The sequence below is a fragment of the Struthio camelus genome, chromosome 24 (assembly GCF_040807025.1).
Source record: "Struthio camelus isolate bStrCam1 chromosome 24, bStrCam1.hap1, whole genome shotgun sequence".
Taxonomy (NCBI): domain Eukaryota; kingdom Metazoa; phylum Chordata; class Aves; order Struthioniformes; family Struthionidae; genus Struthio; species Struthio camelus.
The window spans coordinates 2,558,086-2,572,790 of record NC_090965.1 but is presented as its reverse complement, the minus strand read 5'-3'; the positions used below and the strand labels follow the sequence as shown (position 1 = coordinate 2,572,790).

At 55.2% G+C, this 14,705-nt stretch overlaps 2 protein-coding genes across 2 annotated transcripts in view; one reads left to right on the top strand and one right to left on the bottom strand.

The window, feature by feature from the left end:
• ARL8A (ARF like GTPase 8A) overlaps nucleotides 1–5,906 on the top strand; it is a 27,723-nt gene extending 21,817 nt beyond the window's left edge. Inside the window, exons 4-7 of the mRNA XM_068917951.1 lie at nucleotides 337–430; nucleotides 1,765–1,832; nucleotides 3,447–3,517; nucleotides 3,683–5,906. Of these exons, the coding sequence (XP_068774052.1) occupies nucleotides 337–430; nucleotides 1,765–1,832; nucleotides 3,447–3,517; nucleotides 3,683–3,732 (283 nt within the window). The 3' untranslated portion in view covers nucleotides 3,733–5,906. The remainder of the gene's footprint in view (nucleotides 1–336; nucleotides 431–1,764; nucleotides 1,833–3,446; nucleotides 3,518–3,682) is intronic.
• GPR37L1 (G protein-coupled receptor 37 like 1) lies at nucleotides 5,783–14,705 on the bottom strand. Its single transcript, XM_009667357.2, has 2 exons — nucleotides 13,855–14,705; nucleotides 5,783–9,636 (listed from the first exon to the last, which is right to left on the bottom strand). The coding sequence occupies exons 1-2, from the start codon at nucleotides 14,545–14,547 to the stop codon at nucleotides 8,824–8,826; spliced, it is 1,506 nt and encodes a 501-aa protein (XP_009665652.1). The 5' UTR covers nucleotides 14,548–14,705; the 3' UTR covers nucleotides 5,783–8,823.

The window sequence follows — 14,705 nt, the reverse complement described above, 5'->3', positions numbered from 1 at the left end:
GTGGTCTCTAGGCCTGCAGCACTTTGGGTGAGGATCCAACGCTTGAAGCTACTTGCATGCAGCCGCTCTCTTTTGTGACTGGTTCTAGTGTGTAGGAGCAGCGCAGATATCTGTGCGAAGCCCATGGATGTCCGGGACCTGGTACTCCCTCTGCAGATCCAGCTGGGCAGTTCCATAATTAATGCAGCCACGTAGCAGGAGCACATCTGTATCCTGGCCAGTGCTACCTGAGGTCTGTGGCATGAACCTCAGAAGCACAGGGATTCTAGACTCTTTGGTGGGATGTGTTGTGCATCCCCCAGGTGCCTAGGCTCAGGGATGTTCTTTTCCTTGCAGGTACATGGTGGATGCTGCTGACCAGGAGAAGATAGAGGCCTCAAAGAATGAACTTCACAACCTGCTTGACAAGCCCCAGCTCCAGGGCATCCCGGTGAGCGATTGCCCGTATAGATTCCTTCCCAGCAACTTTTAAGTCTCTGGGCAGGAGGTCGCCAGGGTTTGGAGCAAAAGGGTTACTGGGTAAAAAAGCTGCAAAGCAGGTTCTTGATATCAGGTCCCTTTGCCTACTTATACTCCTACATCCTTGCAGAAAATCATTGTGAAGTGGTGCTTTCTGGTTTGGGGCTGGAGTGGCAGTGGACAGGGCTGGGGAAGCCTGCCCTGTGCTGCTCTCCACTCATCCACCACAGGGCGGAGTTTAAATAGCATCTTCACAACTGGGAGAGGAGGTTTAGAAGAGACCAAAAAAATGCCATGTGTGAAATCTATCCTCTTGCATGAATTTGCACCTTATTTATGGTGGGACATTAAGGTCTGGTCTCCTAGGAGAGCAGCAGCTCTTTTGTGACATTTGAATGAGGTGAACTGTAAGCAGCATGACCAACAGCAAGCACTGGACACACTACGAATGCAGAGGAGGGCAGTTACAGAGCATCCAGAATTGGCATCCTTTGAAAGGAGCTAATTCAGGACCTTGCAACCGATCGAAATGTTCACTACCAACTAAATTAAGCACCTGATGTTACGCATTGCATTTGCAGTGCTTTTTTCGAGAACACGGGCTTTAAAAGACTACTGCAAATTTAAATTGAGGGATACTGTGTTACTGTGATGCTGCAGAGGCCCTAGTTCACCCTGGGAAGGCAGCCGCAGCCTCAACGCTGTTCTTGTCAGATGACAGTTATGTGGTGTGCTCAGAAGGGATGAGAAAGTATTGCCTGATAATTTTATTTGCATAGTCTGGAGGATGTCTTCATGGTTGTGAAAAGCCTTGAAAGGAAGAGGTTTCAGGGCATAGTGCAAGCAGCTGTTGTTTTTTTAGGCTGGTTATCTATAGAGAGCAGGTCTGGCATTGTGTGCTAGTCTTTCCCCCATCCTTCCTTATTATGTAGCTTTTAACCCATCACTCAGTTTCACTTGGATTTTTGCTTAAAGATGGTAAATGGCTCTTAAGAGAATGAATGTCCTGATGCCATGAGGAAAAATCGGTGCCATTAAGGGAGGTTGTACTGTTAGGCCAGTTTCTATTTGGGGCTGGAGAATACATATAAGAGGAGATGCTGTGTATGAGCTAATTAAGGCTGTTAACTGAAGTGCTCTTGACTGCCTGTCAAAGATTTTTTTTTTCTGTCCATGGCATGTCCTGATGAATTGGACAAGGGCTCTCTTGCATCTTAAGCAGAGTCCAGTCCCAGGTAATGCAAAGCATGTTTCCATCTGGTCTTGTGTGCAGGGGTGTCAGGTGTTTTCCCTTCCCCTCCGCAGGTCCTAGTCCTTGGGAACAAGCGAGACCTCCCTGGTGCTTTGGATGAGAAGGAGCTCATTGAGAAGATGTAAGTACACTGGCTGCCTGGGTGACTATTCCATCTGCTCGGCATGGCCTGTCCTCCCACGTGCCTGTTTTTCTGCTTTCCCTGGCACAGGGAGCACTGGGGCAGGTGCTGTGAGGCAAAGTGTCCTCCCTGCTTCCCCCCTATTCCTGCTGTGTCCCCAGCCCACAGTGCTCTGCTGGGTGCAGAGGTGCAGGACTCCTGCCTTTAGCCACAAGGCTGCTTTGTAGCACCCTGGGGTGGTGTCAGTGCAGCTGGGTGCATGACGCCAATAGGGGAAGCTGTGTCTAGCAGAGATTTCTGCTGACGGGAGACAGGGCTGGCAGACGAAGGGCATTCGCAGGGACGCCGAGGCAGCGACCAGCTGAGGCGACGTCTCTGCGCTTGCGCAAGTCCCAGCTGGGGACCTTGAGCTGGAAGCGGAAGCAGAGGCCTGGGCTGCGTTCCCAGCTCTGCTGCAGCGCGGGGCTGATCTGCTTCTGGGAGGAGCCACGCCGTGTCTGGGCACAGCACAGCTTCTCATGCCACACGGTGGCGTTGAGGCCCAGCATCGCCTGCCTCAGCAGCGCTTTGGCGCTATGCTCTATGCTGGGAGCTGAGCTCCTGGATCGGTGCTGCATGCTACTCCCAGCCCAGAGGCACCCTCCCTCCCCCTCTGCTGTGAGTGTGCTCACGCATCCTGCTCCACCTACAAGTCTTCAGGCTGCCCCACTGCTTGATACAGGTGCTTGTCTGTGAGCAGTGGACTGCCCTTCTAGCTTAGAGGTCTAATCCTGCTTGAGTATGTGAGGGCCATTCACATACCTCTTTCTTGTTTGGGCACCCTTTGCTGTGCTGACACATGGGTTCCTCGCAGCCCTGCCGATGCTGCTTCTTGTGTGTGTCTGAACTGCGAGAGGCGAATCCCTCTCTTGCTGCCAGAAGACTGGGACACTACCTTCATTTGCAGCATCTCTTTCTGCCCTGACCCTTTGTATGACATCAAAAGTCCATGTCCACAGGGATTTCCAGCTCTTGGGGCATGGTGATGACTTAGTTCTAGAGAGGCCTAGGATGCGTAGCTTGAGTCTGGGCATCTCTGAACGCCCTGTCCACCCTGTGGGGTTAGGCTGGAGCACCTCAGTGCCTCTGAGCAGAGATCTCCCTTAGTCTGTGGGCACCCTGTGCTTTTCCTGTGCTGCAAACCCTGCGCTGTACCCTCTCCATGATTCCCCTTGCTCAATGAGTTCTAGGGAGCTCTGAAGGAAGCTGCATAGTTTCTATTCCTGGGGTCTGGATCCCACTGTCCCTTTATTTGGCCCTGGCAGACAGTTCGGAATGAGCCTGGTTACCCCACGTGATGGTTAAACCCCTCTCCCCCCCGGCCCCGAGCACGCTGTGACTGTCACCAGACACTGAGTACTGGTGTCCTCATCTGACCCTCCTGAAGGTCCCAAGGAGCAGAGCATGGGGAGCTGTTACCCCTTGCAAAGGATCCCTCTTCTCAGACCCTGGGTTCAAAGGGACCCTTTAAGTGGCTGCTAAGAGATGTCTCCCATTGCTACCCTGTGCCCAGATGCTTACACAGCCCTTGGGGTCTGCAGCAGGCACTCAGAGCTCGCTCTCTCTTTCCCACAGGAACCTATCTGCCATCCAGGACCGAGAGATTTGTTGCTACTCTATTTCCTGCAAAGAAAAGGACAATATCGGTGAGTACTGGCATCTCCAAACTGATGGTTGCTAGCTTGCAGGAAAACTCCCTCCTGGGGTAATTGGGGCAGCCTTCAACTAACCTAACCCAGGATGTGTTTCCTCAAGTGAAAGAGGGGGTGACAGCCAGAGCGATAGGAGGTAACTGTCCCTTGCCTTTGCAGACATCACCTTACAGTGGCTTATTCAGCACTCGAAGTCTAGGAGAAGCTGAGATCCTGCGGACCGCAGCTCATATTGGGAAGATGCCATTGTACAAGCCCATGCCCCCTTCTTTCTCCTGCTCTGTCCCTTCAGCTCTCTCTCTAGATGGGTATTTTTAGGGGACCCCAGACTCCGCTCGTGTTGAGGTGGAGCCCTTGTTTTTATTGTAAAGAAAACGTCCAACTCTGCCCTCCTCTCCTCTCCTCTCCTCTCCTCTCTCTGTCTCTCCCTCCCGTTTTGGCACTGTTCTGTTCTTGTCTGTGTATACAGTATATATATATATATGTATATATATTTTAGTTTTTTAATTTAAGCGATAGCGCTGTTATTAAACTGGGCCCTGTGAGCTGTAGGAAGGCTATGGGCTCCCCAAGGCCGGCCGAGGGTCAGTGCTGTGAGGAAGATGAGCATGGTGGCAGAACGCAGCCCCTGGGGCAGTGGGCCATGGCGGGCTGCAGACAGCTTTCCTGGTGCTCCCTCGCCTCTTCCCAGGAGGCCTTACCTGTGTTTTCAGGGCTCGGGCCTCCCTGGGGGGGCGCGTCAGGAGTGCTCCTGCCCTGCCCTTGCCTTGTCTTCGCAGAAGAACAGCCCTTCCCTGTGCTTTGACCTCCTTTGGGCAGAGCTTGCCCTTGAGTGCAGTAGGCGCAGCTGGCAGGAGAGGTGATGCTGTCCCTCTCCCTGGGCTACTCTCCCTGCCCTTGAAGATAGGGATCTCTCATGACCTGGTAAGATCAACCTCCACGCAGTGTCTCAAGCGCCTGTACTGCTGCCCCTGACCCCCTCCTTGCTGCCATGGGCAACTTGTCTCCCTGCTCTGTGTTTCCTCCTGACCAGGGTTTGGGCAGAGTTGTGTCCAGGGCCCTCGGACTGCCCCACACTGAGGAAATCTGCTGCAGCATGGTGACTACAGCTGGGAGCCGAGCCTGCCTGGGCCCCCCATGCTTGGGCAGGATGCTGCCCTGGCTGCCCTTGCAAGCCTCAGTGCAGCTGTAGCAGTAATTTGAGTGGCCTGGAGCTAGTGCAGAGGGACCTGCTGATGCCAAGCAGTCACCCCTACTGGCAGAGAGCATGGGGCTGACCCCTGCCCTCTCCCTCACAGATACGTCAGCCTTACCTAGCCCAACTTCTCCAGGTGGCTAAGATTGCTTCTTGCAAGCCGAAAGGCATCCCCCTACTGCTGGCTAGGGTCTGCTGGTTTCTCATTTGGTTGAACGCATCACACAGAAGTGTTGGGGCATAAAGAAGGAGGCACTTTTCCCCTGTGGATGTGGGAGCCTGAGAGCTTTTTGGCACCAGCAGCAGTCCCTGCTGGGAGTGAGGACAGTGCTGCAAGGTGTGTCCTGCTCCCTTTTGCCATATGTTGCTGTCCTGGAGCTAGCCCCTGTGCCTTCCCTTGGGTACCTCCTCGTTCTGGAGGGAGCCACAGTGCCCTCGGGCCCCAAGGGCAGTGAGGTGGAGGGGAGAGCAGGGCTGGTGAGTGTCAGTGTTTGGTCCCTTCCAGGACATGGGGAAAGAGCGAGAGGGTGCCTAGTCTCCAGGATGGGTCAGAAAGGCTTTGCCCATGTTTACTGAGTTGCTGGATCTCTGCACAGGACAGCCTTGGGGCCTTGCCAGGTTGCCTATGGGCCAGTCCGGGGGGTGGAGGGACACATGCACACATAGCTGGGCCTTCTGGCGGGGCAGGGGGTGGAGGAAGACAAACTGAACCTAGAGATGAGGGTGCTTAAGTGGGGTCAGAGCTGTGGCACAGTGGGGGTGGTACCTGCCTCTTTCCAGCTCAGGGCTGGAGGGAGAGGATGGAGGTAACCCAGAGGCCATTGCACTCCCCTCCCTGCCTGTATTTTGCTGAGAGGCAGCTTGCAGCCAGCATGGGAGGCTGCAGGGTCCCTCTCGGAGCCCTTTTCCCTTATGCGGATTGGCTCCTGGGGGCAGCAAGGCTGTGGTGTTCTCTTCTGTTCTCATTTTTGCAGAATTGCACAAAGAGAGGTTTCCTTTTTCTTTCTTCTTCCTTTTTTTTTTTTTTTAATTTAATCAATTGTAAAGTGTTGTCATCCCCCCTCTTTCTTTTTTTTTTTTTTTTTTAAAGAGATTTTGGCTCAGATTTGACCTCTGTTGGGAAATGATTCTTGTAACTGTACACTTTTTTTGCCTCCTAATAATAATAAATTAACAATTTTGCGTTGGTGGGTGTAGTTGCAGTCGTGTTGCTTTCTCCCTGTCCTCTCTCCATCCTTCCCCCCTCTGTGGGGCCATGTGCATACCCTGGAGCACAAGGCACAGGCCTTGCCAGTCACCCTCAACATTAATGCTGGTGCTGGGAAATGCCAGCGCTCACCCTGCAAGATTTGGCAGCTCTGGATGCCTGCATGACCGTGCTCACCGAAGAGGTGCTGGAGCCAAATCTGATGGCTCCAGATGCCTTGTTTTCTTGACCTGGATATGAAGATGCGCTTGGAGACCTCCAGCCACAGTTGTCCCATAGACCAGACATTTGTCTCCCGCCACACACTGTATCCTGAGGGAGTTCCAGGGTGCAGCACTTTGATGTTTGAGTTGGAGCCGGGATTATGAGGCTGCTTCAAGGCTCCCTGCCCCCTTGACTGCACCAGCCACTTGCTCTCGGCAGTGGCCGTTGTTGATGGGGGGCACTTCTCTGTACCATGTGTTTCTGGGGTCTGCTCCAGCTATCTCATTTGCACTGAACAGTGGGAGTTGTGGTTTGTGCTTTGTAGCACCCTACCTGGGTACCTGAGCCCCCAGTGCCTGGCAGCACCCCAATGCACGTCAAGGGAGCTGCCCTCCAAGCAGCTTGTCATTGCATCCCTTTTTCCTGCTCGATCTTTGTGCTGTTGGCTGTTCTGCACCCATGGGAGAGCCTCTTTGAGGGCGGTAGAGAGACCCTGGCTGATGCTGCCCAGGGAGGGCTGTCAGCCATCCTACCCCTGCTGGTACCTGCACAGTGCTCTGGCACCTGGACTGGAGCTCAGGTCCAGCTTGGCCCTGTGGGCCCCAAGGGGCTCTGCCTGCCCTTAGGGCCCTTGCTGCTGGGGCTGGTGCAGGGCGTATTGCCTGCAGCCCTAGCTGCTGCTGCTGCCTGCAGCTTCCCTGCACCCAGCCCCGGCTTTTCTCCCTGGCTCTTCCTCCCCACGTGCATCCCGCTGAGCAGGGCTGGAGCAACAAGCCCAGCATTGTTCCCTCTTGGTCCGGGCTCAGAACAAACCGGCACAGAATGAACCGCATGAAAGCATCCACTTCTCCCTTCCTCCCACTGCCCAGGCCTGGATGTGGGGGGGGCTCGCTGCCTCAGGCACCCTTTCCTCCTGCCAGGAACTCAGCTCTCGCCTTGCCTGCTGGACAGGAATGAGGAAGGGAGTGAGGGCATGGTGGGCAGTGTGGGCTCTGGACCTCTTTCATCCTTGCACCCAGGCATGGAAACTCCTCTTTTCACTGCCTTCCTCCATCCTCAGAGCTGTGAGATGCTCCTAAACCCCATTGCGGCCCCCAGCAGCTCAGGGGGAGGGTGCAGGCCAGGGACTCCCCTGGGGCTGGTGGGGGAGGAAGAGAAAAAAATCCAGTTTTGCACGCTCTCCGCTCCGAAGAAAACTGGGGCTTTTGTTTCCCTGGCAACTGGGCCGAGAAAGCAAAGCCCAGTGGGTGTCGTTGCCTGTACAAAGCCCTCAGTGAGCCCCTTGCATTCAGCTCCCTTAGCAACCGTCTCCCTCTCCCTGGCATTTCATCGGCCTGGGGGTGGACGCCAAAGGGAGAGAACAAGGAGCTTAAACAAGCTCCACCGAACAGGGCCGGGAGGCCCAAGCGCATGGAGGGAGGCCCAGCCGCCTGGCCGCTCTGTGCCCAGCCTGCCCTCAGCTGTCCCTGACCTGCGCTGACTGCCTGAAATGCTCCTGAAAGCATTTGCACAGGTGCAAGAGCTGTGGGCAAGGGAGTGGATGTGGTGCTTAGAAAACCCGATACCCTGCAAGCATAATCTCAGGACTGTTTTTCACTTTTGATGGGCAAGGTGACAAAGACCAGGAACCCTGCTCAGGCCTTCCTGGATGAGAACTGTTTGGCTGCCCCAAATGGTGCTGGGGTCCTGGGGGCTGGCAGTCCTGCACAGCTCCCTCCTTGTTGCTGCCCAAGGTGCTGTGCAGCACCAGAGCTGCACTGAGGCTCTGGGCATGAAAGCCAGGGCTTGCACCTTGCCGCAGATGAGCTGGGTGCCTCGCAGGGCACCTCTCCCCAGTGCTGGGCTTTCCTAGGGCCAGACTGAGCCCTACGAACAGCCCTGAGCCTGGCACTTTGGAGGGCACTGCACCAGGGGCTGGCTTGCCATCGGCATGCTCAGAAGCAACCTAGAGGGAGGAGAGCAGAGTTGCTGGAGACCTTTCCCCCTTTCTATCAGGTGCTGCCCTGGGCCCAGCATGGCTGCTTTCCTGCCCAGCACTGCATGAGCCTCACCAACCCCTCGCACTGGCCCCTTGCTGGGCTCAGGGTGACTGTCCCCTGCCTGTTCATACCCACCCCAAAGCCCCCACATCTTAGGGGAGCATCATGGTCATATCCAAGCCCAAAGCGCTGGCACCCCCCAGGGCTTTGGTCTGCAATGCTGGATAACAGCATGCACGATGTGCTCTGAGTTACTGATTTATTGAGCTCTTACAGGGCACGGCTTGGATCTGATGGGACATAGTCACTGGGGCCTTCTTCTACTGTGGAGGGGGCTGGCAGGAGGGGATGGGACAGGACGAGGGCAGGTTATATTTGCTATGTCCTCTGCAAGTCACCATGGAAACCCTCCTTGCTGTCAGATGGGACCTTTCCGGCACATCTCTGTTTCCAGGGCAGCAACCTCTCTGAGCCAGGCCAGGGTGCATGGACAGGAGAGTGCGGGTGTCCTTGATGGCCTTTTGGCAGAGGCGAGAAGGCCACCAGTGTAGCCATGTGGACTGGAAACCCCTTGTCCGGTGTGGGGTCGGAAGCCTGTGGCGCAGCCCCTGAGCTGTCTCTTCTGCATGCTCCACATCCAGACACAGGCACTAATGGCAAAATGTTGGTCTTGGGAGAAGGTGGTAAGATGATCTCTACAGCTCCTTGGCAGCACTTAGCAAGGTGTGCCAAGGGCCAGGAGGGGTGGGGGGGACTCCCGGGGCTTATCAAAGAAGATGGAGGAGGACATCTCTGTTTTGAGCTTGCTGTCAGCACTACCCTCACTGGAGGTGGTGTCAGGGCTGCATCCCTCACAGCAGCAGCAGCAGCAGTCCATGAAAGCCTGGCCCAGGGGTCTGCAGAGGCACAGGAGCAGGACAGGTGTCACGGAGCACTTGAAGAACAGGAAGAACTGGTTGATGAGACTGAGCAGGTCCAAGGTCTGCCTGGACATGTCAGGGGACATGTAGGCCACCACAATGTTGCAAACATTCTCAGGGGTGGTGCAAAGACCATAGATGATGGTCAACCCAATAATGGTGCAGTTCAAATGACTCTCGCACTGGCTATGTTTAGCCCCCCGGCACTCGGTCTTCTTCTCGGTGCCACTGATCCTCCGGGTCACCAGCTGGCAGCTGACAGTGAAGAGAATGGGCAAGCAGAAGTAGCAGCCGAAGTACCACCACATCCGAGCGTTTTGGTAGGTGAGTACCAAGGAGTAGACAGACTCAGGCAGATGGGATGAAGGCTTCATGGTGCAATACTCTGTCACTATGCCAGATACAGGTGATGTGTCCTGTGCCAGCTGCCACAGCAGGACCTCTGGCACTGACAGCGTCATGGAGCCCACCCAAATGACAGCCAGCTTGGCAATGATGGAATGGCACTGCTCAATGGGCCGGGCACTGGCCTGGGGGCTTGTGGCCGCATGGAACCTGTCGATGCCCAGCGCGCAGAGGCTGAATGTGGTGACCCCCAGTGATGACACCTAGCAAGAGAGGAGGGAAAACAGGTTCACCTCACTGCTGGGACACTGAAATGAGCTTGGTTTTACCAGATTGGTGGCAACTGCTAGGTACCGAAGAGTACAACCCAAGACATTTCCTCCAAAATTTTATAGAAGTCATCCCAAGTTGGAGCCATTTTCCTGTGGCTCCTAAAAAGGCAGTGGATAAACATGCCTCTTGAACAATTCATCCCTGCCCAGCTTCCTTTTCTATGGAAGGCAGAGGCCTTTCTGGATGTCCACTTGTCCAGCCAGGATGGGAATGATGGGATTTTCCCTCAAGATCTTTCTCTATTCTGCATGGCTTTAGGTGAGGAGAAACAGGGACCCATCGCCCGCACCAATGCCTTCCCAGGGCCCCCATTGCCCCCAGCTGCCCCAGGGTAGCTCCTCTCTGTCCTGCTCTGCAGAGCTGCTGTCTGCTTCCAGATAGGCCAAAAAAGTTGAAGCTGCCATTGTCACAAATCAGCTCTGGGCAATTTCTGCTGCATTGAGACTGGCAGGAAAACATCCCCATTTGCCAAAGGGAAGAGGCCACAGGAGGTCGAGGAATCGCCATGGCTCTGAGAGGGTTGGCAAGACACCGACGATCAAAATCAGCATTAACAGTTGAAGCTGCAGAGCTGCATCATTTCTCCAAGCCAAGTCCCACAGCCTTCAGGCTGGAATATGGCAGAGTCACACACTGGTGCACAGAAGTGCCTCACCTCCCACGCCCCATGGCCATTCTTGATCTCATGAATGCACATAACATCACCCTATGCCAAGGAATATTCCCAGTGCTCAGAAAACCTTCCAGGGCTCCGCATGATACCCATATTATAGGCGACCACCTGCCAATGGGTTTTGAAAGAAACAGGCCTGGTACCCGCCAATGAACCTCCTTCAGTAGTCCTGGGCTGGCACCTTTGTAAGTAGCATTGCAGAACACAGTGCTTGGTGCCCAGCATCACTGTCCAGTTACACTCAGCAACATCACCCCATACTCAGCATCATTAACTACTACTGGACATTAACTACTAGTCTGCAGTCCAATTTATCTCATGGCTGGTTCTTTGGTGCAGATTTAGCTCTGGACTGGCAATGCCCTCTCACTCAGGCTGAGGGATCCCTGGGTGCGAGGAGACAGGCAGATGAGCAGAGAAGCCTTGCAACTGCTTTCTCACCTTGCTTTGTGGCCCAGGCCAACCCTGTACAGGCAGCAGGGCAAAACTGGATTGGCAACTGGACAGCAGAATGGACATAGCTTCATGGGGGGGGGGGGGGGGAGGACCATGCCAGGAGCATGCTTCACTGAGGCTTTGTCACATCCGTCCTTTGTCAAGGAGGCTGATATAGGAGCAGGGCAGGACCCTGCAGACATGAGCCCTCAAGCAGCTCAAGGGAGACTGCAGGGCCTCCAGGCCACTGATCTGTGCTGTCTGGGCTGGCTGGAGGGGTCTCTGGGGTGTGATTCCACGCTCCATGTCAAAGGCTGTGGCCAGTGGTGAGGTGGTGAAGATGCACAGGCTTCACGCTAGCTAGCCCCTGCCAATCATCCCCAACAACTGGTGCAACTAGCAGCTCCAAGGTCCCATTGTCTGTCCTGCCTCCTCCAGGGACAGAGCTGTCCCATGGCCTGAAAGGCACTCTGGTGCTGCTTAATCACTGCAGATGGAGGTGCCCCTACCCCCCCCCCCCCCCCCCGGCCAGGGAACCTCAGCATAGACATGGCCACTGAACTCATGCGTGGCTCGGAAACAGGCCATGGCATAGCCACTTCAAGAAGGGGTTTGTTTGGGGGACAGCCCCTTTCCCTTCCATCCGCTTTCCTTCCATCCTCACCCAGGGCACTGAGTCTGTCTGCTCAGGCAAATGCCACCCTGGGTGCCTGTCCACTTTCCTGGCCCTCTCTGAATCTTGTCTCTGCCTGGCTGTGAGATGAGAGGCTTGGAGTGGGGGGCAGGGGCAGGACAAACATTTCATTTAGAAACAGGCTGGGGTAGGAGACCTCTAGAAATGAGCAGCTCCTGCTTGCTGAGCGATGAAGGCGTTGCTAAGAGACACTGGGACTGCACGGCTCCACCAGCAAAGGCCACTTCATCTTGCTGGGCTGTAGCTTGCAGCTTTTAAGGCAGATTCTAGGCTCTGTCTAGCAGGTTACCCAGGATGTGGGACCCACTAGCCCAAGCTTGTACCTGGAGGGCCCAGTGGCATCACCAGGGTCTCCTGCTGAGGTGATGTGCATCTCAAGCCCAGATGGACCCCTATGCCTTTGCAGGCCCAGCACAAAGGCACTTATGCCTATGAGCTGAGGCTTTCATGGGGCCAGCAGGTGACAGAGCTGCAGGACAGAGCTGGACCACTGGTGACAGCTGTGTCACTCACCTTGCAACCCTAGCAGTGAGGGCTAAGCCGGCACAGCTCCTCACTACAGCTTATACCCCTGCCCTACCAGCATGGGGATGTCTTTCTGCAGGGTTCTTCCATCCCTGCTAGGCCTGTGCTGCCCCAGGTAGTGGGTGTCTTTTTGCCACCAGCATCCAGGACACAACAGCATCCTGTGGAGAGCAGTGGAGCTCTCTTGCTGCTCACCTAGGCTGGCGCCAGAGCCCAAGCAGTAGCTGTGCTACACTGCCCATCATGCCCATAACAGGCTCTCTGACACAGTCCTGCACCTAGCCCCCTGCACTGGAGTCACCCCAACCTGCATCTGCTGTTAGACAAAGCAGGAGAGGGCAATCCAGCCAGCCATGGAGCAGGAGCCAGCCAGCCCCTGCTCCCAAAGGGCGCTGCAGGTCCCACTCTGAATTCATGGATTTTAGGTTCCCAGGGCCATCAAGCTGGATTTGTGGGAGGGGATGCGATAGGACATGTGCCTCCAATGTCTAGGGAGCATTTCTGGGTTCTATGTGGCAACAGGCTTTCCCAATCTGAGCCCAAAGGTCCACTCTCTGTCCCACTCCAGCACATTGGGGCGGGCTGCTATTCCTCTGATTAGCTGCAGGCATAAGTCCTGATAATGGGCACAGGCAGATCTGGAAATGACAGAAAGTCAAATCCCAGCTCAGCATAATGCCAACTCCAGGACAGGCAGGGCTGGCCTTGGCCATGGGTACTGGGAATGTCAGTGGTTGTAGGAAGCCAAAGCAGGGGCAGGCTGCCCCTTGGGGTCAGGGGTCTTCTCCAGCCTGATCAGGGTTAAAGCATGAGCCATGATCTTCAGCTCGTGACTGTCTTTTGTGTGTTATATTGTAGGACACTGACCATGGGAGCAGACACCTGGTGAGATGGGAGTGTTTTAAACCCAGGCTGGCCTGACCAATCCTGAGAGGGGCCCTGGGGACCTGATATTGCCTCCTTCCAGCCCTGTGTTTGCCCCTCTCTTCAGTAAACCATGCTTTGGAGTCCCAGGTGACAAGTGCAACCATGCTGGGTCTGTCTGACATGTATGGGCACATAAGGAAACAGCCTGATTCCAGACCTCCCCACAAAGTGGGAAAGGCCCATAGTCTGTTTCCGCCCTCCCCCCCCCCCCCCCCAAATTCAAGAGAAGGACCTGGGCAAAAACATGCCATTTGGGGAGCTTTTGTTTATTCTCCTTGCCTCCATCACCACGGTCCCTGCAGCCATCTCTTAGGGTGCTGGGCACACACCCTGGATGGAGGACACTCCATTATATTTGTGACAGGCTTGTAGACAGGCATAGATTTTAGATTCCCAAACCTAACCACAGGATCTCCTGCCTCTCTGCTCCACACAGCTGCCCTGTCCACCTGCATCCCCCTGTTCTTGTGCCTTTTTTTCACCAGCCCACCACAGCCAGCTCTGAGGTTGAGCCTGCAGGATGGAGACAGGTGTCAGTCTGGGATAGGGACAGATGGATAGATGGATTCCATGGACAGATGGCCCCATGCTGGCTAGACAAGGGAGGGTTTCACAGGCTCTTTCCAGCGCCTGGACCCATTGTGTTGGTTGCAGACCCTGAGGAAGAGCCCATGGCTGCTGTATTTTCTCAGGCTAATGGTTATCACACTTTTCCAGGGCCCAGGAAGTTGGAGAGTTTAGTACTGGGAACATGGCTGAGCTCCTTACAGTACCCCATGACAGGGGCCACCAGGGCACACAGCCCTTGAGCCAGGCCCTGGACAGCATTTACAGCCCCAAAAGCAGAGAAGACCCAAATCTCTAGGCACGATGGAGCCCTGTGCAGCCCCTTACCTCCATGAAGGGCACGATGCGACAGGACACATCCCCCAGCAGTCTCTTCTTGGTGATCTCATTGAAGATAACCACAGGCAAGCAGAAGAACAGGATGAGGAAGTCCCAGAAAGCTAGGCTGGCCAGGATAGAGTTCCAGGCACTCTTCATGTAGTAATTGTGCCACACAATGCACATGACAGACAGGTTTCCAATGATGCCCACCACGAAGACAATGAGGGACAGGAACATCACAGCATAGGCACTGTAGGAATGCTCTGTCACTGGGTACAAGGGATTTTGAATTTGCATCCGCTTGTCAGACACTGTGGTGAGGTTTGCTTGGGGCTGCGCTCCCTCCCCATCCGTGGGGATCCCTCCTTGCTGCTCAGATGAGTCTGTGCTGGAGGGCACCAGGGTCTTGGTTGGGTGCAGGCTGGCAGGGTTGACAGGCCGAGGGAACTCCACCTGTACCCCTGGCACATACTGCTGGACTGACCTGGAGTCCTTCTCCGTCCCCCGGCGCAACCTTTCTTTTGTCAGACGGACCTCTGTTCTGTCCTGGGCAATTGTCGGCAGAGTCCTTCCTCCATCCACGCCCTGTACATGAAGGGTGCTGTCTTCCTCAGGCTGCCCAGCCTTGCCTTGCATCACCATAGCCCCCAGAGCTGGTAGCACCAGCAGCAGGAGGAGAAGTGACCATGGTGAAGGCATGGTCCCGTTTTCACTCTCTGGAGAAAGCGTGTCCTTGAACACAGAGCAGCCCTGAGTGCAGGTACCCTGGGGTTGTAGGGAGCAAGGGAGCCGTCTCAAGGAGCAGCCTGTCTGTCCAGCTCCGACTGCTTCTCTGGGCTCTCCGGAAAGCTCTGGAC

What these genes read in the sequence shown, in the direction of transcription:
- GPR37L1 (XM_009667357.2), bottom strand. Translation starts at nt 14,547, where the DNA reads ATGCCTTCACCATGGTCACTTCTCCTCCTGCTGCTGGTGCTACCAGCT. An exon ending in GCATCGTGCCCTTCATGGAG is followed by an intron (nt 9,637 to 13,854) that starts GTAAGGGGCTGC and finishes CTCTCTTGCTAG; the next exon opens with GTGTCATCACTGGGGGTCAC.